Raw genomic sequence first — 22635 nt, 5'->3', positions numbered from 1 at the left:
GTCCATCTCTCAAAATCTTCTATTTTTCTGGGCAGTCAAAACATCTCAGCATCGTTTTGCTTCAGATAAGTCCTCCCCTGAACCAGTTCAGGGTAACCAACAGCAGACAATGGCTACTGCCACATGCAGGGATGTCAAAGATTACTCAACATCTACCTGAGGGCCTTATGCTCAGGACTGAACACTCCAGACATTTTTGTTGCCAATGTTAAGCATGCCTTTAAATTAGCACTGCAGCTACTGCTGCTTTGTCCCACTTCTAGCTGAGCAACACTGGGCTGTGACCAAAGCAGTATCTTGTCCTATAGATCGCTTCCTTCCTATAAAATCCTTAATAAAATTTGTGATATTCTAAAAGTGACGGGCTTTTGATTTCACATTCCTCTTAAACAGTTGCCTTATTCCTGCTGAAACAGTCAGATGAAAATATGCATGGAAACTGCTGAGAATTTTCTTCTTCACGAAAGAATAAAAAATGCCCAACATGCTCAGAATTCAAATCAGGACCAGAAGGGCCCTAATTCCATGTATGTGTTATCAATATGGTACACATTTGACAGCCACATGGCACTTGCCAAACTTGAGAGTACCCCCCTGGAAGGAGGGGATTAAGATGCAACCTTGGGTCAAAATGGGCTATGCAATCAGGACTTCCCATACCAACACTGAGGAAATGAAATTCATGGTGGAGATGTTCAGTGCCTAAAATGCAAGAAAACACTGGAAGAAACTAACATGATTAAAAAACATGAATTAATTCCTTTACGCAGAAGAACCCCAAAACACAGACTTGGCAGGGACGCTCCACAAAATCACTTATTTATTCATTCACTTTAGTGGCCATGCTCTACTTTGTGAATTATTCCTGATAACTCAAGCGGACTTGTAAAAATGAACTCACTTCGCACATATTTTAATACATATTCTAGAGTCTCAAAAGTAAAGCCTTTGCAGCACTATATAATAGTTTCTAAGTGCGCATATCTGTGTACATCTCCAAAGATGACAGCTGAAAAAGGGTATATTTGTTTTTAATCACTTAATTATACTTTTTTCCCTCAGTGCATTAATTTGGCAATTAAAGGATTCTGCTCTCACCAAAGGGTGAGATGACGGAGCCTCTCGGAGCCCTGATTTTTGGCACCACCTCACTCCTGCTTTATGCTTGAGGCTGCTTCCCCTCTGACTGATTCTTAATTTGAATGAGATTTCACCGAAGACTGTATCAGAACTGCAGCAAGCTAATCTTATTAAACCATACGAGTTTAACAACTCAGAGCTTGACGTCAGGCAGGCTGTTTCCAAATTGGTGTACTTAAGATCCAAATTAGATCATGAGTGAAATATTAAAAGGCAGTAGAGCCACTTAAGAGTGAACTTCCATTTCCAAAAGAAATTTCTGGACAGTGAGAAGCCGGGACTCATGCCAGTTCAGTGGGAGTCAGGCTCCTGGCTGCAATGGGTGCTTTGAAGTGTTTTAACTCTTAAAATGTAAGCTACCGAGAAAGACTGTTAAAACACAAAGGAGTTCACTTCCCATTCTCAACACCAACACAAACACACAGGTCCTCCCAAAGGTTCTCCCATCAGAAGGCTCCTGAGAAAATACACCTGAGGGGCACACCATGGGCAAGAACTTACAGCTTAAGTTTCACTTCAGCTGTTGCTGGGTACAGAAGGCTGCAGAGACTGGAAAAGGGGAAAGTGCCAACAGGAGGATGGAGACCACCCAGGGCCTGCAAAGCTGCTCACATAGTTCATGGAGAAATGGGTGGCTGCTTGGTCACCCCTAAGTCTCCTCAGCCTTCAGGTACTCAGACAGCTGGCCCATCAGGTACCATTGCTGCTTGGATGCCTCCCATACAATGAAAATTAAGTTTGCAGAGCTTGCAGGGAGCTCTTCTACCTCTGCACTGACTTCAGACAGCTCCTCACACACACGACTTTACACAAGCACCCAGCTGTTTGCTGGATTCCAGTTAGACACAACCAGCATTAGTTTGTATTGTTAGGTGCCTGGCTTTAACTCTTTACATCTAGCTACAAGTGCAGCTAATCAACTGAAATCGATTTTCCAGAGTTCAGTCTAATCCACTGTGTTGAAGGTGACCTATATTCTTTGTGTATATGTAGTTGGGGTTTCTGGGTATTTTTGTTGAGGTGTCTTGAATATTAGATGCCTGTGTTCGGCTGTCTGCAACCTTGTCAGTAATTGAGAAGGGTGCCAAGGAGAACATATGACACAGGCACATTTCTGAGGGATCTCAAAAGATTTCTCCCCCGCTCCTGCAAATAGAAGCAGAGAGAAGTCCAGCACTTGCTTTTGTACAGTTACCTCTCAACTAAACACGGGAAGATTACTCCATGGATTAGCTTGAGTGCACCCCTTGGCCCACCAACATCCCTGCCAGCAGCACAGTGCTTTCATGTGCACAGCTCAGACCCCAGACACCTGCAGCAAGCACTGGTTTCCCTGAACTAACCAATCTAATGGTTGCGTTTTTATTTTACTCCAGTATTTGCACTAAGGATTAAAGTTGTTTTGGTTTGGTTTGGTTGGTTGGTTCCCCTTCTCACTTATCAGTGCTAGCTTGGCACCACTGTAATCGCTTAATTGGAACAATCTGTTCCGAGTGATCAAAAGAGCTAGCCATTTATCAGGGCCAGAACAAGCATTTTGTGGAGGGACATAATTATATTTCTGTAGTTTGTAATACGGAGTCAAATGGTACATTCTGTGTAATTCAAAGCCACCTGGGGAAAGGGAGAGAAGAAGGAGACTGTCCGAAGAGGCCCCTCCCTCTGTCCTTTAAGTTGCGATTAAAGAAAACCATCATCATTCGAGTACGGTTCACGGGGGACAATAAGTAAAAAGAATGCAGATAATAGAAATAACATTTTGCCTTTACACAGGTGGATGATGCAGCCTGAACTGGAACGCTGTGTACGGTACAGCTCATCTTGTCTCACACGCGGCACTGCAGAATTAAAGGGCATTTGGAGATAAACAACAGCAACCTTCACATACTCATGACAAAACCCTGAACAACTCCTAAAAGAAGAAGGATATAAGAGATCACAACTTTCTCCTTCGGAGAGCAAATGCATTAGAAGCAATGTGACAAATGCATAGAAGCTAATGAATGGAAATGGAAAAAGTAGCTTGGATCCTTCTGCCTTCACAGGTTGAGGACATGACATGAGGGGGACGATGATGATATTAAAATCTGACAAAAAGCAATCTTTTTTTTCACACAATCAGCTGTTAGCCTGCTGGACGTAGAGCTCCTGGAAGTTAAGACTAAAGATTTAATGAGATTCAGAAAGGGTCCGGACATTTTTTACAGACATCAAGAATATCCAGCAATTACAGTTAATGCTAACAAAGAAAACCTAGACAGAAGATGAAAAGGTCTTGGGCACTGGGGTTAGAGCTCCTGTCTGATGACAAGGGATTGAGATGAAAGAAAGCTTCTGGGTGGCAGAAACCTGCCCTGCTCATGAAGCAATGCTGCATGTTGCCCCAAGGCAAGCAGGGCTTGGCCTTGCAGGATAGGGCACCAGGGCAGAGCAGCAACCACAGGGGAAAACTTTCTATTCCAGCATACTTGCTTCCAGCCAGCTCCAAATCCCCCTCTTCTACCCTCGCATTAGTTTTATAGCTCTGTACATTTCTCTTGCCCATAACTCCATCTTCCATTCCTCACCGCGTCTCTGCAATAAAGTTCTTCCTTCTTTGTCACCAGTCCTACTCTGAGTAAAAGCACGTAATATACTGCCTACTACCAACTGCAACACTTGGTAACAGACTGAATGCTGGGGCCGTAATTCAGTCCGGAGGCTCTACTACTGCCCATAAACTACATGCTGTCTCCCAGTTTACGATGTCAGCAGGACTCCAGCTGAATTAAGGCTTCTACTGTATATAACTGACACCAATGCATTATCTTATGCATAATGCATCGAAGATGGCTCCAATCATAAATCCCACAGCCTGCCCTTCTTTTCCATCACAGATGCAGTGTGGCACCTCATACGCTCTGCTTACTGATACATAAAAATCCTTCTCCTGAATCATAATGGCAGCAAAACCTTTTCTTGGGTCACTGCTTCCAATAAAAGCCTTTCATTCCCTCTTTTCCCCAAAGAGATTGAAATAAACTTCAGTTCATCCCACTAGCAAAACTCACACTTAAATTTCAGAACCACATTGAACTGGCGATTCAGGAACCAGACAATATATCTGACACTGGCAAGTGAGGGATCTCTTCTTAACACCCGTCTTTTACCTGTGTGGTTTCTCATCATCATGCAGCATCTGGAAGCCCAGGCAAACACACTGAAGCTGCACAAGCGTTTGGGATCAGCAGAGCGATCATACAAGACATAAAGCCACGTGGTGGCTGCCAAACCAATGGTGTGTGGAGACAAGAGTGAGGTCCGCAGAAAGGATCTGTAGTCCTGCAGAGAAGTCCAGAAATCCCAGGCACACACATACAGGGGGTGAGGTATTGCTAGTTTCACACATTTGAGAACGGGATATAGAGTTAAAGCTCCAAACAGTCAATATACAATGCAGTCAAAACAGCTGCTGAATAAAAGCTGAATCCTGAACTGACAATTTGTTGTGTATAAACCCAATTTTGACCTCAGGAATAAACTGAGCTCTTATGTACAAAAAACAAACACCCCCCCCAAAAAAACAAAACAAAACAAAAAAACCCAAAACAACAACTAAATCACTAAATCACCAAACAACCCAAAATCTGATATAGGTGCATGACTTGAAAGTATCTTACCTCACAGCCATTTAGTCATTATTTCTAGCCAGAAGACTAAATGGAAAAGGAACACTCATGCATCTTTCTACTCAAAATCATTTCTTTGCTATTTTAAGAAAGTCTAAGTTCATTTAGCCTGAATAAACCTTACACAATGCTGTACAATGATCTAAATCTATTTAATCTTTGTGACAAAAAGACCAAGCATCTAAAGACCAAGCCCCGTGACAGCCTCATAAGGCCATCACATTGAGGAAGGCTATATGCAGGAAGACCGAGCAGAAGCATCTCAGTGCTCATCACCTCAGCAACTTAGGGAACGCGCAGCAGGTGCCACAGTCAGGATGCAGATACCTGAATTCATGTTTTGCACTTTGGGCATCTCAGACAATGGTACAAAATCTGTTTCATGGAATACAAAACCTGTTTCAGCAATAGCAAAGAAGAGTATCAGAGGGCCGAGAGCAGCAGCATATTTCATCACCCTCCTTGCAGCGACAAGAAGGCTTTCTGTGTGCTTGTACCCACCTCCTGCAACGTGGTAATGAATGCAATACACGTTTCAACTGGCAGACTCCACTGTCAGAAACATCTCCATCTCTGCTCAACAGTTCCTCCCCGGGTGCAAATTAGTAGCTGTTCTCAACAAGCCTCAAATGTTTAGAAAAAACACATGACAGGAGCACGTTTCACATAGGTCTTCTCCCACTGGCAAAAGATACCTGCAGAAGGCTGCCAGGAGTTAGCCAGTCCCTCCTCTCTGACAGACTGGAGCTGGCCATTTTGACATCAGCAAAGTAATGGATGGAAAAACTACCCTGGATTTCCTTGCATGGCTTCCAGCACCTCATGCATGCAGCAGGTCTGAGGCCACTTCAAGACATGACTTATCCAAGAGATTATCCCATGTCTTCTATTTGTTGCTAAGGCCAGTGGAAGGTGGGGGGAACAATCAGAAAATAAAAAAGCTGGCAAACTGAAACAGTCTTACAAGACAGCAATAACAAATTCTTCCAGTTTCCAGAAGGAAGCAACTGATAAGTTTCTGCAGAGAAAAGTGGCTCTGGAGATTGCCAGTGCTGCCAGGAATAGGTACACACAGAACCTTTTCTGAAGAGATTGCAGAAGGAGAACACCTACAGCCCACCCCCCGCTCCACACACACACACAGAGCTTGGGCATGGCTGGGTCAGGGGAGACTCAGCAAGCTAAGTTCTGTGTAGAGAAAACCACAGAGCAACAGCAGGAGGAGGAAGCAGAGCCAATCCAGGGCTTTCCCTCCAGCCTGCACACCTTGAAGACCTTTTCTTTGGCCACAGAGGCTGCCAGTTGCCTGCTGCTTTCTCAGCTTCAGCCTGGATTTCCCCAAACAGGAGCACATTTGGTCTTAACAGTGACCAAAACCCAGCAGCCGCTGCAGAACACAACCATCTACTTATTTATTTATTTTTTAAGTGGGGTGTTTTATAGCTGGCCATGGCTACCGATTGGTATCTGGGGAAGCCTAGAGCATTATTTTTGATCTACAGAGCCTTCCACAGTTTGGAACCTTATTACCTTCAGAAACGACTACCTTCTCCTCATCTGTTTCCATGGCAGCTGCAATCAGCAGAGATGCTGGGGCTGACAAGCCCTGATTTAATGGGGTACCAGGGCAATTCCAGGGGGCTGTCGTTTTCAGAATTTACTCCTGCTTGGTCTGACAGCATTTTCAGGAAAGGAAGAGGTAGGATAAATTAAGACTGTACAGTCTGGGAAGTAGCGATCTTTTTCAGAGTGATTCAACAGTTCAGTGCACACTGTTCCACCAGCACTTGATTTTTTTTCCCTCTTAGTAATGGTGTATGTGCCCTTGTCCCAGGGTCACGGTGCAGATGAGATTAGTAGACTTTGCTTCGTTTTAATCTATCTTTCCGCACAGCAAGAAAATAGATTGCTTAACCAAGGTTTGTTTTCTAGGATTTAAAATCAGAATCTGGGGAATGTGAGCTTCAGTATTCTCTGCTCATTTCTGCTGGTTACAGAAACCACTGTTTAATCGAAACATTAATATTTCTCCATATTGATGATTTTCACATGGTGGTCTCAAAGCGTCAGACTTGTGCTTCCCAGAAAGAGAAAAGCCTAGCTTCCCACTGCAGCATCTCAGTTCTTCAGAAATGCACTTCCCAAGCCATCTGTGTGATATCAAATTTAGAAAAATGAGTAGTATCTTGGCAGTCTTCACAAAATGTACTCAGGATGCAGGGGAAAGCAGAGGGGTTCCTATCAAATGGGGCATTCAGTATCTGATTCAGAGGTGATGACAACGCCTAAGCAGGGTGCTGTTTTCTGAGAAATATGCCATTAATTTTTTAGGGCATGACACAAGTGTGGCGCAATTCATCTGAAGGCTGCTTGTTCAGTCCTAGCTATGGCCTTGTAATTACGGCACAAGGCAGAGCCTCCAGGTCTGCAGCTCTCCTCGTTTTGCACTTCTTCCCTACGTGCAACAGAACAAGCTACTTTACATAAAAGATTCCAGGAGAACAGCCCCAAATTGGTATGCTCAAAACCAGTAGCCACTTTAAGAATGATTAACGTGAATTACCCTATCTGTAAAATACAGATAACCCAGCCTCTTTATTTCCTGACACAAGAGCAGATCACTAGCATTTGAGATGTCTTGGAAATCATAGGTGCTGATAGCATCAATAACAGCATGCTATGAGATGCAATATTATTACAATAATAATGACACTCGTTTCAGACTCCTGCATTTTTCAGGTCATCAACCAAAAACATTAACAAAACACAGCCCTTCGGGAAATGAAAAATCTTTGCAACGTGATGCAAGCTGTTTCATACAGTTTCCTTCCTCTTCTCCACCCTGTGCAAAGTGCCTGCCAGCATTCTTCCAGCTATCAGGGAAATTACAAATGCTCTTCCTTACATACAAGATTACATACAAGAATCAGGCTATTGGATGGAGCCTAACAACACACTCCCATTCTTAATTTCACTGATTTTTTATTTTTAAGGTCTCGACTTATAGGCTTCATCCGTGATGCCAACACCAAAACCACAGGGATCAACCACGCAGATTGGACCTGAACCTAAAAGAAACTAGCTCGGGTACACAACTGCAGCCCAGCTACAAGACATTCTCTCCTGCTCAGCCACCAGAGGAGATGAGCACAAGTGTGATCCCCAGACCCTGCTCCACACCAGAGTACCCTGGTGGAAGGCAAAACGAGCCCAGTGCTTCCTTCAGGAGAGAGGAGAGAGCCAAACAGCTCTTCAGCACTTCAGCATCTCTAAGCCTGAAGTGCTGACACTGGCATGGAAGAGTTCTGCAGCACTCTGCCTGGACAAAAGGCAGGTCCTGTGCAAACTGGGCAAAGACTTGTGCAAGTGATCTCCTTTGCATACAGAGCTCTCTGAGTTTTTGAGAGATACAAGAGAGCTTCCCAGCAAGAGCTTTCCGTATTTTCTACCTTCACATTTTTGAAAAGTCAGAAGGAATTTCACTTTGATTTTGAGAATAAATGTTAAGACCTGTGAACATTTCTCCCCTGGCTCTTCTGTTACGCCCGCTGGTTTTGTCTCATTATTCCCTCCTTCCTCCGACTTAAGAGCAACAGACAATCGCTGGGGTACAGAAGGATCCTTTTACTCCTCGTATCTGGAAAGCAAAATAAAGCCTTATCTCGTCTTTAAGGCAAAAACTGCCATTGTTTTGTGTGCACGTGCGTCTGTGTGTATACTCAGACTTTCTCCCCCGTTTCAACATTCAAGGCTAAAACCGACAGGGACGGATAATAAGCTCAGTAAAACGGTCTGTTTCAAATTACAAAGTTAAAAACAAAGGTGGCATCAACAGCGCGTGCTTCTGTGAACACACACACAAGCCTGATCCATCCATCATCTTCCTTCCATTGGCTTTAACCCAGAAAGTACACGGGCAGATCTTTGTTCAACGAAACACTTAAGCACATGCCTAGAAAGAAGCACACGCTGGCATGTGTGTCTGAATCAAGGAGGCAAATGAATGTTTAAATCCCTTGCTTGAGTTGAAGCCTTCCACTTGTGTGTCACTGCTAGCAGGTGACAAGCTCCACCAAAGCGGTGCTTGGTGCTTGCGAAACCACCAGCACGCAAAAAGAGACACTCAGCATTTTTATTTTTTTTTAATAGAGCAAAATGGCAGTGTTAACATTTATAAACGCAAAGACAATTCTTATGGGAATAGGAGTTTGCTTTTCCCTATTGTTTGAGGAGGACTCAGGCTGCTTAAATGGATGATATGTTAATTTTGTGGCGCAGTTGCTCAAGGGTGGACATGGCGAAGTCTCCCATGGCACAATACACTCAGCTTACAGGGAGTATGGTTAGAATTTAATTGTTTGTTACAGCCCTCAAAAAGACATTTCTCGAAAGTAAACATTTTTCTGTAATTATATTAGAAAATCTTCAATCCATAAAGCACTCTTTCTGAGCTTTTACGGGCAGCTGCTGCTCTAATGCTGGAAGGAAGAGCCAGCAAGTTTGAAAACAAAATAGGCCACAAAGATTTAATTTCCTATAAAACAAGCTGTTTAAACTTTCTTTACTTACAGCAATGCTCTGAAGATTTTAGAGATTTTCAGGGCAACACTTGCAGTGAAAACTCCTTGTGTCCTAACTGTTCAGGGGGCTCGGCAAACACACCATCAGATTTATGCCTTTCCCTTTCAAAATAACCCCATGTACTCGTCTGCAAAATTAATTTAAATAAACATACAGAAGAAAGGAACATGCCAACTCAATTTTGGGGGGAGGGGGTGGTCCTTGGGGGAGCAGTCGCTAATATCTGCCATAAATCTGCTCACTCGCAGCCTTGGCTCACATACTAACATCTCTGTCTCTCTGACATACGCTTCTCTCCCCACCTTTCGGTCTCCTCCTCCCTGCAGCCATGCCATAATGCATAAAAGTTGGCTGTACAGTCTTGCTGATTAAAAACTGCTAGCAGTTAGACAACTTATTATAAAGACTACAAGGGGACTGTGTATTTATGAATGTGATAATTAATCAATGCATATTAAGCAAGCACTGTGCATACAGTTTTTCTCTGCATGTGTAGACAGCTCCGATTACCATGCAGGTTATACTGCCATGAGGATCTTTAGTTCCCAGTAGCTGCTTCCACCACTCCACGGCATTAGCAAAAGCAAGCTTATTGTATTAAAACCTGCATTCATCTGCAAACCCGCCAAAATACAGCTGAACTGATTAATTTTGCAGGTAGAGGCTTTCAGAAGAAAATGCCATCGTTAGTGTCACAAGGACTAGGCTGTCAGGATTTTCTTTTTACACTGCTGTTTTCAGATGCTCAGCTATAAGGCAGCATCTGAGCTGTGAACCGGCAGACTGGTTTGCATCCTAAGAACGCATTTCATTTTAATAGTTTTATTTTAAATTTTTTATTCAACTCTTTGAATTAAGGGAGATTAAAAGAGAAAGGAGAATGGCATAAAAATGCAAAGTGGAGTATTTCCCCCCTTTTTAACCTGCCTTTTAACTAGAATCAGGTCATATTTACTTTCAAGAAACTCAGAAGTACCCAATTAATAACATGATTGCACACTTCATGAAAATTGATCATCAAATAGCTTGAACTGAAAGAGCTATCACCCTTTCCTGAGGATCACTTGCTGACACACAGAATCAAGCATGGATTTTAATATTCAGTCAGCAGGGATTCCCATCTCCCTGACTAGAAACGTCCCCCTCAGTGACCATCCTCCATAGTAATTCCTCTCTGCTCAGATGGGAAAAGAGATGCTTTGCCCTAGAGAAGTGCTTCCCTGCTAACTCTCTGCTAAGCAGTTCAAGCCTGCAGTGACAGTATGAGGAGCAGAGTAACCAACGTGAATTTTCATCACACAACATGATTACGTGCCCTCTCTGACCGAGAGGCTAATGTTTATTGCAGTCTTTCTACACCTGGGAACTGACCGGGAGATTGCAGAGCTCTGCATGTGGCTAGGAAGCTAGCGCCTGGAGGATGCTACCACATATATAAAAAAATATTAATACACTGTAATGGCCCACAAAGGGGATGACATGGTTTTATTCTGCCGACGTGGAGAGGATTAAGGGTTTCTGCTTGAAGCCACTAACAACCTGAACAGGAGAATTACAGTAATTCCACTAAAACCATGCTGAATCCAAGGGACTGGCTGATGTCACATTGTTACCCTCACACTCGTTTTGGAAAAGCAACCAGCACACCCTACAAAAATGACTTCAAGCAGCTAGGCAGGGAGGTCCGACTTACAGAAGTACCAAGGGAAAGGAGCTTATAGAGGAGCCTTTTGCAGTAACTTGGAATCTAAATCTTTGACATGGAGCAATTCTGAAGGGAGCTCAAAAATATCCATTAGCACTTCAAATACAAATGAAATCCACACGTTCTTTTCTGCTGCTTACACAACTCCATTTTTAGTGCAAAGTGTCTCACAGCAAACAATAGCAATATACTCCATTAAAAATCCTGTACTGTTTTAGCTGTTAGGTCACCATACAAACACTGTTGCCATGTCTTCAATTAGCAACACTTTGCCTATGTCGATACTATTATTAATATCCTAAAACACTCATTTCTATTACTATTTAATTAATAGTAAAATGTACTGAATAATTATTCATGTGTAGTTATATTAAGAGAAACATACTGAATGTGATTAAATGTCAAGAGCTGTGACTTACAAATCCTTCCCACGCCAATTCTTATGCCAAAAAATATCTGGAAAATTCAGCAACAGTTCAAGTCATTCCAGCACAAGGATACCTTTGGGTCGGAATAATCTCTTAGGCCCTGGCTCTGCACTACAAGAACCTGTCCACGTGGAGTGCACCTCAGCTGCCATTTCCAGATGCAGCATTAGCACTTAGCAGCAATGGTAATTATACAAAAAGTTAGCAAGTCATCTGCAAAAGCAACAATCTTGGATGAGTACTCGACTGCAAATTCAGATTCTGTCCAAAACTGAGCCTGACAGCTTGAAGAATGATGGAGACTTTTCTTTGTATTTTGAAAAATGGAAATGTTATTGAGAAAACAAAATATTTATCGCTTAAAGGAGATTATTTTTTATCTGTATAAGCAGAGCATCAAAGAAAGAAGGTGCATTTGAGAAAGGCTTCATTTGTATACTCATAAGGAGCATTGATATTTAGGTATTTCAGAAGTAAAACTGAGACTCAACAGGTATCAAGATAGCCGATTAGCAGTACTTATTGCAAATGTTATTTATATTGTGTGATCCTAGCCCACTCTGGTAAATCACAGTTTATCAACAACAGCTGTAATTCTGTGCACATATACAGAGACTAACTACCTGCATTTTCTCATGCAAACATACAAACAAACTGGTGTGTACATACCGGATTACAAAAAAAAAACAACAAAAAAAAACTAGCAAACAAAGAATATTAAATACTATACCTTTGAGTCATAATCTTATAGGCATCTGGCAGATAACAGCGGATATTCTCCATCTGAGCAGGATCCGAGTCACAGATTTTATCATCTGTCCTCCCGTAGTTGGCACTTTCAATCATGATAACATCTGTTCCTGGGCAGCGAAGCTCTATGGGGTAACTCTCACAGGACAGTTCCCTTCGGACCACAGCCATGGGGACCGGGGCACGACTGAAAGCTGCAAGGATTAACACAGAAACACAGTAAACATTTACTGTTCCACAATGAGACAAGGATTAAAAGCAGAATGATTTTAGAAGCAGTTTTTATCCATATCCCGTACTGAGATCTGCTTTGGTATCCTTGAGATACGGCACGCTGAAACGAGGCCTGGAGAAATTGCTTCTCTGCTCAGCTACTTGATTTTCTCATCACTAAAAAAGCAAATGATCCCTTTTGTAAAGGGCTGAAGAAATCCCCTATCGATGGCGGTAAATAGCAACTACAGTGTTGTTATTACTTCCGCTCGTCAGGTGAAAAGCTAGTTGACTTTGATCTATCAAATTACAGTCCTGTGTTGTAGCTGATCAGCCGGGAGAAATTTTCTGCCAATGAGCAATCCAAGCACCGGGATCCCACCCGCACAGTGTGACTGCATGTAATGACATCTGCATTGCCCTTGGTCCTTAGAAAACACATGCCTAATGCCTTTCACCATGGCCTGCAGTGTGCCAGGGGCGGGCCTGTGGGTTCTGGCAACCATCCTGAAGTTTGGGCCCTGCAGCGATATTTTCCATGGAAATGCCAACACGTGTGAAACTCGGTGATTAAAGTTTCAGTCTCAGCTTTGCTTTGGATCTGTCTGAATGTTCAAGACTGCCTCACGCTTGTGAAGTTCATTTAAACAGCCTTCAGAAATCTTACTTGTTTTAAAAGAAATGTTGGCTACAGGTTGCTAATTAGAAATGAAATGTGCTTTGAGATACCTTAAAAAGAAAGCCCAAAGTATTAGTAAGCAAACTCGCATGACAAGAAGCAATAATACCTCCCATCTCCACAGTCTCTTTGATCCAAAGATCACCAACGTCCTGATAAACATGAATACAATAATCCCCAAATATCTATCCCCCAAATATAACATGTAGAACTACATGTTGGTGCTTCTGTTTGAGCCATAGAAGGGTTATGTGGCTTCACAAGATCTCACAGGAAACCCACAGTGACACTAGGAGCCAACTATTTGTTTTCCAGCTGAGTGTGTTGCCTGTGAGCTGAAACAAAAGCCAACTATGTTTCCTGAGGAAAAACTCACAAAGGTTTCCGGCTGTAGGGACAATATGCTATTCTGGTTTCATGTTGTACTACACTTGTTCCAATCACAAAACTCCACGTATAAACCTGTATTTACGTAATGGTCACAGAACAGTCAAGGGAAAGGCTTATCCCTGACTGTAACAGATCCAGGTGCCATCCAACACTAATCATCCTCAAAAAACTCAATTCCACCCCATTACAAAAACACCACAACACACTGCTCAAAAGAAAAAATCCTTCCCATGCATGGCTGTCTTTTCCTATAAAACTTCCACATGGTGCACACTCTCCACATTTCCTCATGGAAAAAGAGCACCCTGGTCTTCTTCTGTATACCCCTTAGCAGTATCAAGGCTGGCTCTGTCTGTCTGTAGGCAGCAATCCAACACATTACATTAACTTCTGTGCAGCATTCTATTATAGTCAATTGTCTCATTTAGATACGCATTACTGGACGGAGAAACATTTCCATTTCTGTAAATTTGCAGGGGTAACTCTAAAAGTTGATCCCAGTGATGTGCTAGGGTTGTGGACTAACTGCCAAACTCTTGAGACAGACGTGCATTTATTCTTCAATAATAGCTTCTCCAATTACCAAAGCTTTAGGGTTTGTATCATGTAAGATGCACTTCTTCCCTGCGATTATACTAACAGTTCTGCCCTAGTCTCCTCTTTCACCCTACATCTGTTTAATGCAGAAAAACCCTTCGTGCAACCAGATTCTCTCGTTTCAGAGAGAGGGCAGGAGGAGAACAAGCACAAACCCCCAGGATGCAATACCTCATTTTTACCCTTAGCTTTATGTTCACAAATAGCTATGAGGTGTGCAGAAGAAGGATAGGACATGGAAGTGTAGACAAGATTTGAACAAAGAAAAAAGCCCATCAGAAAGTCAGTGTTGGCAAAGCCCAGAAACTTTAGCCAGCCATTCAAACAACACAATGAGGATTCATGTCTGCTTGAAGGGATCTGTTTGTAGAAGTCCTTAGCAGCCCCCTGCTATGTGAAAGATCAAGCTTGATGGCAGCAGGGAAGAGTTTTATTTTCTTCTTTCAGCTTCAGTGTTCACAGGCCCATTGCTGACCAGAAAATTTCAGACGTTATGTTGGTTTTGGAAAGGGCTGCAGAGAGCTCTTTTTTCAAAACTCCTCCGTACTAAACCTGGCAGATTGGCAGTATAGAGACAGGTGGTTTCTAGCAGTTTTTGGCAGAATGCTGAAGCCAAGTGCACTCCCTCCTACTGCCATGTGCTTAGATGACTCTCATTAATTGCCAAAAAAATGGCATAATGAGGTCTACACGGTCAAGATCAACTGTTTAGGGGCTATGCTTTGGTCAGTATCTTGGGTAATTTGGATACTTTTCTCCAGTAGGCCAATGGTCATTTATGTTTTATGCAAAAGAAAAGGTTGGAAAACAGAGCCACTTGCTTCAATGTTTGGATTGTGGATGTGTCTACAGACTACAGTAACTGCAAAGATAGATGCTAAAAATGTTTTACTTTTGCAGTTGCTGTTACAGAAAACAAAATTCAAACCTCTGACCCATATGCTTCAGAAAATACATTTTTGCTGCTAATTCCTATGCATTTTTGCTCTAACTGTTCTATATTGTCAAGGCAGGCAAACACTGAACATGATGTCTGAGGAAAACCCTGTTTAAAAGTCACAGAAATTAAATGACTGGGAATTAACTTGTCCAAACCTGGTGTATTTGTCAACAGAAATCCTGTAAATATGCAGCTAATCTTAATTCTCGTGTTTTGTGGAAATAGGACATTAGAAGCTGCTACCAGCAATATGGTTTTATTAAAATAGAAGTTTATCTGAGAATGAAGACAGCGTCCTAATCACACAGCACGTCTATCAATAAGGAAGATGTAGTGCTTCAGGCTCCTAGTGGAGGATTTTACAGTTAATATGGAAACACAGAGGTTTAATAAAAGCTGTTACACACGTTTCTGTGCCAGATGTGAGAGCACATTTCTTGTATATTCTATATGTACATGAGACTTTATGGCATTGATCTACTAAAAAAGCATGATTAACAATCCCCAGTAAATTATCTCCAGAAAAGGAAAGAAAAAATAAGAAAAAAAACCTCTTGCATTCTATTTCCCATTAAAGAGCACCTGAACAGATGCAAACGTTTCTCGATGTCACTCACTCTGTACAGGAATTCACCCTTTTGGTTCCCACAGTCACTCAATCACTTGCCATCAGAAGGACAGCTTTCACTTACAGACACTTCACTGTGGTATCATGGAGTCAACAGTTATTTCCTGTGTGTATGGCATAAAATAAACGTGACACCCTGGACAAACTTTGTTTGGATCGGGAACTAAGAATAAGTGAAGAGCATAAAACACTATGATAGGAGAAAGCAATGGTGTGTGTTTTCCATCCTGCCATCCTCCATCAACTGAGCTGCTCTACATGCCTTTTTTTCTGTCCTGATACCTGCAATAAACACTCCCAAAAGACGTTAGAGGTTGGCTGTTTATCTCCTTTGTGAGCACATTTGTCGACGCTGTAACCCTATATGGTAATCTTAATTTATCATTTTTACTGGTTTTCCTGCGAGGAGTAAATTATTATTATTATTATTTTTTGCTTCTCACTATGAAATAAGATAGAGAAAAGCCCATCTGTGAAATACACAGCACGATTGTATTAGTTCATTAATACACTTCTCTCTCCTTTGAGCAGCTCCCTATCTTCACAGTCTCTCACTGAGCTCCTTATTTAATCTCCTAAACAAGTGACCTAATTGTTGGCTGGAAGTCAAGAAGAGCTGACGGCTGCCCACTACTTTGGAAAACAGGTGCCTTTCCGCAGGATCCTATGTGCAGATATCAATCTAAATAAGGACAGCTGAACCTAAAAAATTTGAAAAACACTCTCTTTAACGTTCAAACATGTGCCAACTCGATCTTTGTAAGTGTGGCCATTCACTGGAAAATCCCACCCCTGAGCTTATACAAGCTAAAGTCAGATCAGAGGAAGAAACAGCCACAGAGAGCTACAGGATTTTATCTGGGCGATTTAGAACTTCTTAGTCTCCGCTAATTTCACGAGCTTGAGAATTATGTCATCAAAATCTTGTGCTTTTTCTCCCTCTTGCTTTTGACCTCAGAACATAATTGCCTTTTGTCATGCCTGCAGGGCATGGGCTTGCAGTTATCACTGTGTGCTTAATCGAATGCTGAAATAGCCTTTAAATTACGCGACGTCTTGGCTGCTAGAGACTTGTTGAGCTCTGTTACATTTAGAAGCATGATGGTAGTAGGTGCTCTTTTAAAAGAAAACTGTGGGATGATGTTTTTAATTAGGTATTATATCCAATTTTCCCAGAGAAATGTTTTTCTGGCTCAGAATTTTCAGAGTGAAATTTAAGTGCATATTTAAGTGCCGCAAAACCAAAAGCTGAAAATGTAGAGATAATTATTTTTACAAGCTCTGTGAGGGAGTTGGTCTGCCTAGCAAAACACCTGACTTACTGTTCCCAAAGGCAAACACAGCATGCCAGGGGAAAAGGTTTCCTACTGGTTTGGAGAAATTCCTCTGTGTTTGTAATTTCACAGTACTTAGTGTTCCCACCATTCATCTTGATTCTGCAGAAATATACATACATATATATAAACCCACCTCTGGAATGGGTACAGACTAAACTCCCATTCAAGTCGATAGGCCTTATACGACTGTTGCTCCCTAAAGAGAAGCACACTCTTAAGCGTCCTTCTAAATCAGGGTGCCACATTTCCTATTAAGATATAAAGCAGCATTACTGCATTCATTTGCAGCACGCAAACACTGCTCGCTATTTCTTCTTTCCCTTAATCCAAATTACATCTGGCCTCTGATCTCAAGAACAATATTAGTAGCAAACAAAAACTCAGGTTAAAGATAGTGACAACAAACATTTCTCCCATTAACACTGTGTCCATTCCCCTAATCTTTTCATGCTCACAAATATTAGTTTAGTTCTGACAAGATTAAAAATACTGGTTGGTCTAAAGTTCTTGGAAACTTGAGATTAGAATACAAATACAGAAATACTGTTCTCTTTCCTCCTCTTTCTCTACATACAGTGACAACAAATCAAACAGCATAGAGCTCTGCATCTTTTCTATTGGGATAGGGTAGGAAAGCCTTTCTTCCACTCCCAGCCTGCAAAGGGGTTAAAGGTGCATCCTACAGACGAAGGCTGGTGCCAACTCATCGCAGCAAATGCTTCCAACATCCATTTCCAGCTTCTCCAGGAAGGAAAAGAAGACTGAGTGCAGCCAGTGCAGCCAAATGGTTGGAGCCATTGACTGTTCAAGTTTGGAGCTGGATGGTGCTGGTATCCACTCCCAGCCCCCTGCATGGTCTTTGTTGATTGCTGTCCAGTTTCTAAAAATGGGAAAACTATCTGATCTCCTCCATTAAGCACTTCAATACCTTCTAGAGCAATGAAGGGGAGAACTAGATATAGCTTCAGTCTGTGTTTCCTTATACATATCAAATATCCCCAGGCTATTTGGGGCTTTCTTATTTCATAGAAAATATCAAGAACGATTTACAACTTTCCTTTGTGCATCTTGACCAGAAGCAGCGCCAACCTCCCACCCAGCAAACAGCCAGCTAGGAACAGGCCTCACAAACTGCAAGAGCAAACCCTCAGCAGTGGGACGGAGTATACAAAAGCAACCAAAGCAAAATGCATTGTTGTAGAACAATCCAGCAAAGACAGGCAAATAAAAATCAGGAAAAAAACACACAAAAAACAAGTCCTTCCCTGTACATTTTATGTGGCATTTCATGGTTCTATATATGCTTAATGAAAATTTGGCCAAGTCCAAACAGTCTTTGTCCCAAGGCATCAGCAGTTACCCTTAATTTTCAAGGGAGCTCCTTCTGTATTTCTAGATGCCCCAAGAGGTCAGAAAAGCCAGGACACTGCAAAGACAGGCAGAATTTTCTACTGCCTGTGGGATGCCCAGGGACAGCAGCCTGAGGATTAAGCACCAGACAAGATATGTCCTGGGTTACTTCTGCTCACACTTTATACCACTGACTGTCCTCATCTCCTCTCTTTACCTGGCTCAACTGATAAATACTCTGCTTCTCTTCCCTTACCTTCGCACATCCCAGTTTGGGCAGAAGTTTTTCTCAAAAATGAAAATAAATTTGCACATATTGGGAAAAGAGAAATGGCAGAAGATCAGCACAAAGAGGAAAGAACTGTAAAGTGGATGAACTTACAAGTGGGTGCCATCTCAATAGCTGGCCAGGCATGAGGAGATAACAAAGGATGGATGTTCAAAAAGGAAAATTGCTGGCAGTGCTATGTGTCATTATGAACTGTGGTGAGGAAAGGAGGTTAGGTGATGGAAGGCAAGATCACAGTCACCACATGGCAACTATGCCAAGTGCTTCAGCTGGTCCTGTGCCGAAGTTGGTGTTCACTGGGCCCCTTCATGAGTCAGGTCAGCTCAGTTTCATCAAGACACTAAACCAGCATTTACATTTTAAAAAAAAAAAGTTTCTGTTAGGCTGTAGAATATATCAGCTCACCAAAGGTTAGCTTAGGTCATAGAAAGGAACCAAAACATTTCAGGAGGAAGGAAACAAGGTTGAATTTAACATGCTGTTCAAAAATACGTGACAACCTACCTTCAAATCAGAGGTCAGAAGTACAGACTGAGTTAAATGCCACTTAACTGAATTTAATTAAAGTAGAAACAAGTTGAGAACAACACACAAAAGACATCAAGCCTTCAAGAGGATGGCCCAATGTAAGTATACTAATATTCAGACACCATAATGGGAAAACTATACCAAAGTACCTTTTCCCTTGCAGTGGATTGCCTCATTTGTATTAAAAGACACATACAAGGAGGCACTACGATAAAATTGCTCTTTAAATGCACAGTCTTCCTTAGAGTTAATTAACTTTCAAATGCAAGAAAACTGTGGAATGGTAGGGTAAGAATCTGTGCTTAAAGTCCTGCTCTGCAGTACAGAAGATGTATAAACAACTCTCATGCCACATTCACCCTCCAGCCTAACATGGACATTGCTTAAATACCAGGTTTTCACATCCTGCTAAACATTCAGACCCTACAGATCCCAATAACTTGAATAAAAGAAGTGTTCAGTTCTGTGAAGCAATAATCAGTCCCTTTAAAAAAAAAAAACAAATCCACACATCATAACCAACATTAGGGCCATCTACTACTTAATTCAAAATTACTGCTGTTACAATAGACACTTAGCTGTCTCCAAAAAGAAGGGAAGCTTTGACTTTGACACTGCCAAACAACCTTGAAGTCTCCAATTTAATGCAGCACAAATTAATGTGGTGAAGCGAGTAGAATTTGAGTAATAACAAAATTCACACCATTTTAAATTACTCCACTGTAACTTTTTATTATAGCCATTAGTAAGGTTAATTTCTTAATCTGAGATAAAAACTTTTATAAACTACCATGGCAGGTAGGTTAGTAAAGGCACTGAGATAAATGAGTATCGAGGGTTTAGCCCCTCAAGGAAAAAGGATATGTTTACCATTTTCATGCTCCCTATTAAATCCAAAGTCTATTTGATGCTATATTTTATTATTGTTACCATTTAAAATACCATCTTAAATTCTTATCCTTGCTAAAATAATGTAAATCTGGAATAAATTCCATGAGCTACAGTGAGTAGGATGGAGATAAGGAGAAGGAGGCTCTCAAAACTCTGTCCTAGAAGTTTGCTATGTGCAAGAGAAGCTACTTCTCATTTCTATCCCACAGCAACAAGAGAAAAGAAACAAGCCTCATATTCAGGAACAGATCCAGTGAAGTCGTCAGGCTCAGAAATCCTTTTAAGGCAGAGGCAAATCAGATGGATAGGATGTATTTGGGGTTTTGTTGAAACAGCGTGATCTGCAAATAATATATTCCTACCAAGTAACATCTCCTCAATGTTAAAGTTTAATTTTGATTTACAGTTCCCTGAATAGTCTGTGAAGGGGAACGTTAAAAGCTCTTGTAGAAATATCTGCATTATTAAAGAAACGATGAACAGCAGAGTGAGGATTACTTTGTGCTGTTTATGGACTTGCTTACCAGAGCAGTAAATCTATTTTTAAGTTTGTATTGCCCAGAAAGGAGAGCTGTGTGAAATCTGAAGAGCTGTCTGGAGAGAAAGGGTGGTATCTAAAGGGAAGAATTTCTCTGCGAGTATAGAGACTGTCATTCAAATACCCATACACAAATTTGGGGTTCCAAACATTTAACATTTAAACTTCACATCACAGAAGGCCCAAACGATTCCTGCAGAGATAATTCTACAAGGAACTACCAAGAACTTAAAGGCTAGCCATCTCCACAAAGTAATATAGATGAACTGTAGACTGTTAAATAAATGCCATTTTTCTTCACGTTTTGGACTTCACAGCTCCTGAGAGCCTCTGCCATAAATAGCAACAGAGAATTCTTTTCCACTAGCCATAACTCTGTAAAAGTTTTACAAAGTCTAAGACTGCTTCGAGATCTTGCCTTCTCCCAGAATCATAGTTCATCGTAAGTTTTATATATATATAAAATATGTGTACATGTAGAAATACATACACGCTTCTATAAACATGTGATTTATATATAATAGGCAAAACGTGAAGTGTAAATGGCAAGATGTAATTTGGGGGTCCCTTATTCAGCACACCATAAAGGTCACTGGTTTTAGAAACAATTGGGTGCTTATCAGCAAGAGCTGTGACTAATCCACAAAGGCAACCTGTCCCCAGCTGCTGGATGGGGATTTCCAAAGTATGACATCTATTAACTCCATCTCAGAAAGAAAGAGAGGCATGAGATCCAAGATCCTTTTTGCTGACACGCTAACGAGAATTAACAAGCAGCCTTTGGCAAGCCATTCTTTGTGGCCCTCTGAATCTCGAAGTCTCTCTTAATCAAGTCTGCAGCATAACTCCCCTCTGACTTTCAAAGATCAAGAGTTTCACCCAAATATTCTAATATCTAAAAAAACTTTGCAGAAATGTAGATATTTATCTGAACAGTGGCCATCTTTATCTGCTTCCATCAATCTTACAAATGAAGAACAACAGCAGAATTAAATCTGGGGAAAGTGCTGAAAGGTGCACACTTGCTCCAGGTGGAAATATATTCCAAGTAAAAACAGATTTTCAGGGAAATCACATTTTTACCCACAGATACACATTCTCCTCAATGGAAAATAGCAAAACATTAAAACTAATGAATTAAATCATCTCCACAAAATGGTTCACTTGCTAGGAAGCAAAACCAAAACCTTAAGTTAATAGGATTTCCTATTGCACCCACCTGCTCACAGCAAATACTGTGGTTAAATACTTTTCCCCTAATGTATCCTGTGTGGATATGGATCTGTAAACATGGCATAAGTACATATGTGTATTACAATACCTGTACACACACAGTACTGATCACCTCAAGGTGAGCCAGAGAAAACAATCTGAAATAATGCTCACCTGTAGACTTCCAAACTGCTCTGAACAGATTAATTGCTCCCAAGAGAGCCAGGCGAACAGCACTACAAAAGAGCTAAGAGCCCCTGGGCAGCAAGGTGACGCTTGTCCTGCAGTACCGCTGAGACTGCCAAGCGTGAATCAAGTCACAGAGACATTGCGCTCTGTATGAAGCAATGTGGCACCGGTTAGAACCTGTAGGGTTTGCGATTCCCTGTTTTATGAAAGCCCCCACAGCTCTGGATACCGTGATTTATGACTCATTCTGTGGGAAATCATGGGGCTCTGTCACAAGCCAAGACAGTCACGCACAACTGACCCAAAGCAGGCCTGTGCTACAAAGGGCATTTAATCTAAAATAAGAGAAGAGGAAATACGCGCAGATTAGAGACACAAATTACAGTAGCACAGAAAGGGATGGCCACACAGCACAGATAACGAACAGATGCAGATATTACACTTGAGGGCACAATGAAGTTCAATGAAAATATGGTTGAAGAAAATCTAACTTGTTTCAGGAAAACCACACTGCAACCAGCTATGATGGACAGAAGACCTTTTTTTCTAAACACATTCACTAATTGTGTTTCAAATTCTCAT

General features: G+C 41.6%; 1 protein-coding gene across 17 annotated transcripts in view; it reads right to left on the bottom strand.

The window, feature by feature from the left end:
* Window positions 1-22635, bottom strand: part of ADGRL3 (adhesion G protein-coupled receptor L3) — a 490362-nt gene that overhangs the window by 251323 nt on the left and 216404 nt on the right. For all 17 annotated transcript variants that reach the window (XM_021393480.1, XM_021393481.1, XM_021393496.1 and 14 more), the window contains one exon: window positions 12253-12466. In XM_021393480.1, the coding sequence (XP_021249155.1) occupies window positions 12253-12466 (214 nt within the window). The remainder of the gene's footprint in view (window positions 1-12252; window positions 12467-22635) is intronic.

The sequence above is a fragment of the Numida meleagris genome, chromosome 4 (assembly GCF_002078875.1).
Source record: "Numida meleagris isolate 19003 breed g44 Domestic line chromosome 4, NumMel1.0, whole genome shotgun sequence".
Lineage (NCBI taxonomy): Eukaryota > Metazoa > Chordata > Aves > Galliformes > Numididae > Numida > Numida meleagris.
Note: the sequence above shows the minus strand (reverse complement) of the source record. Positions and strands in the feature narration are given on the sequence as shown.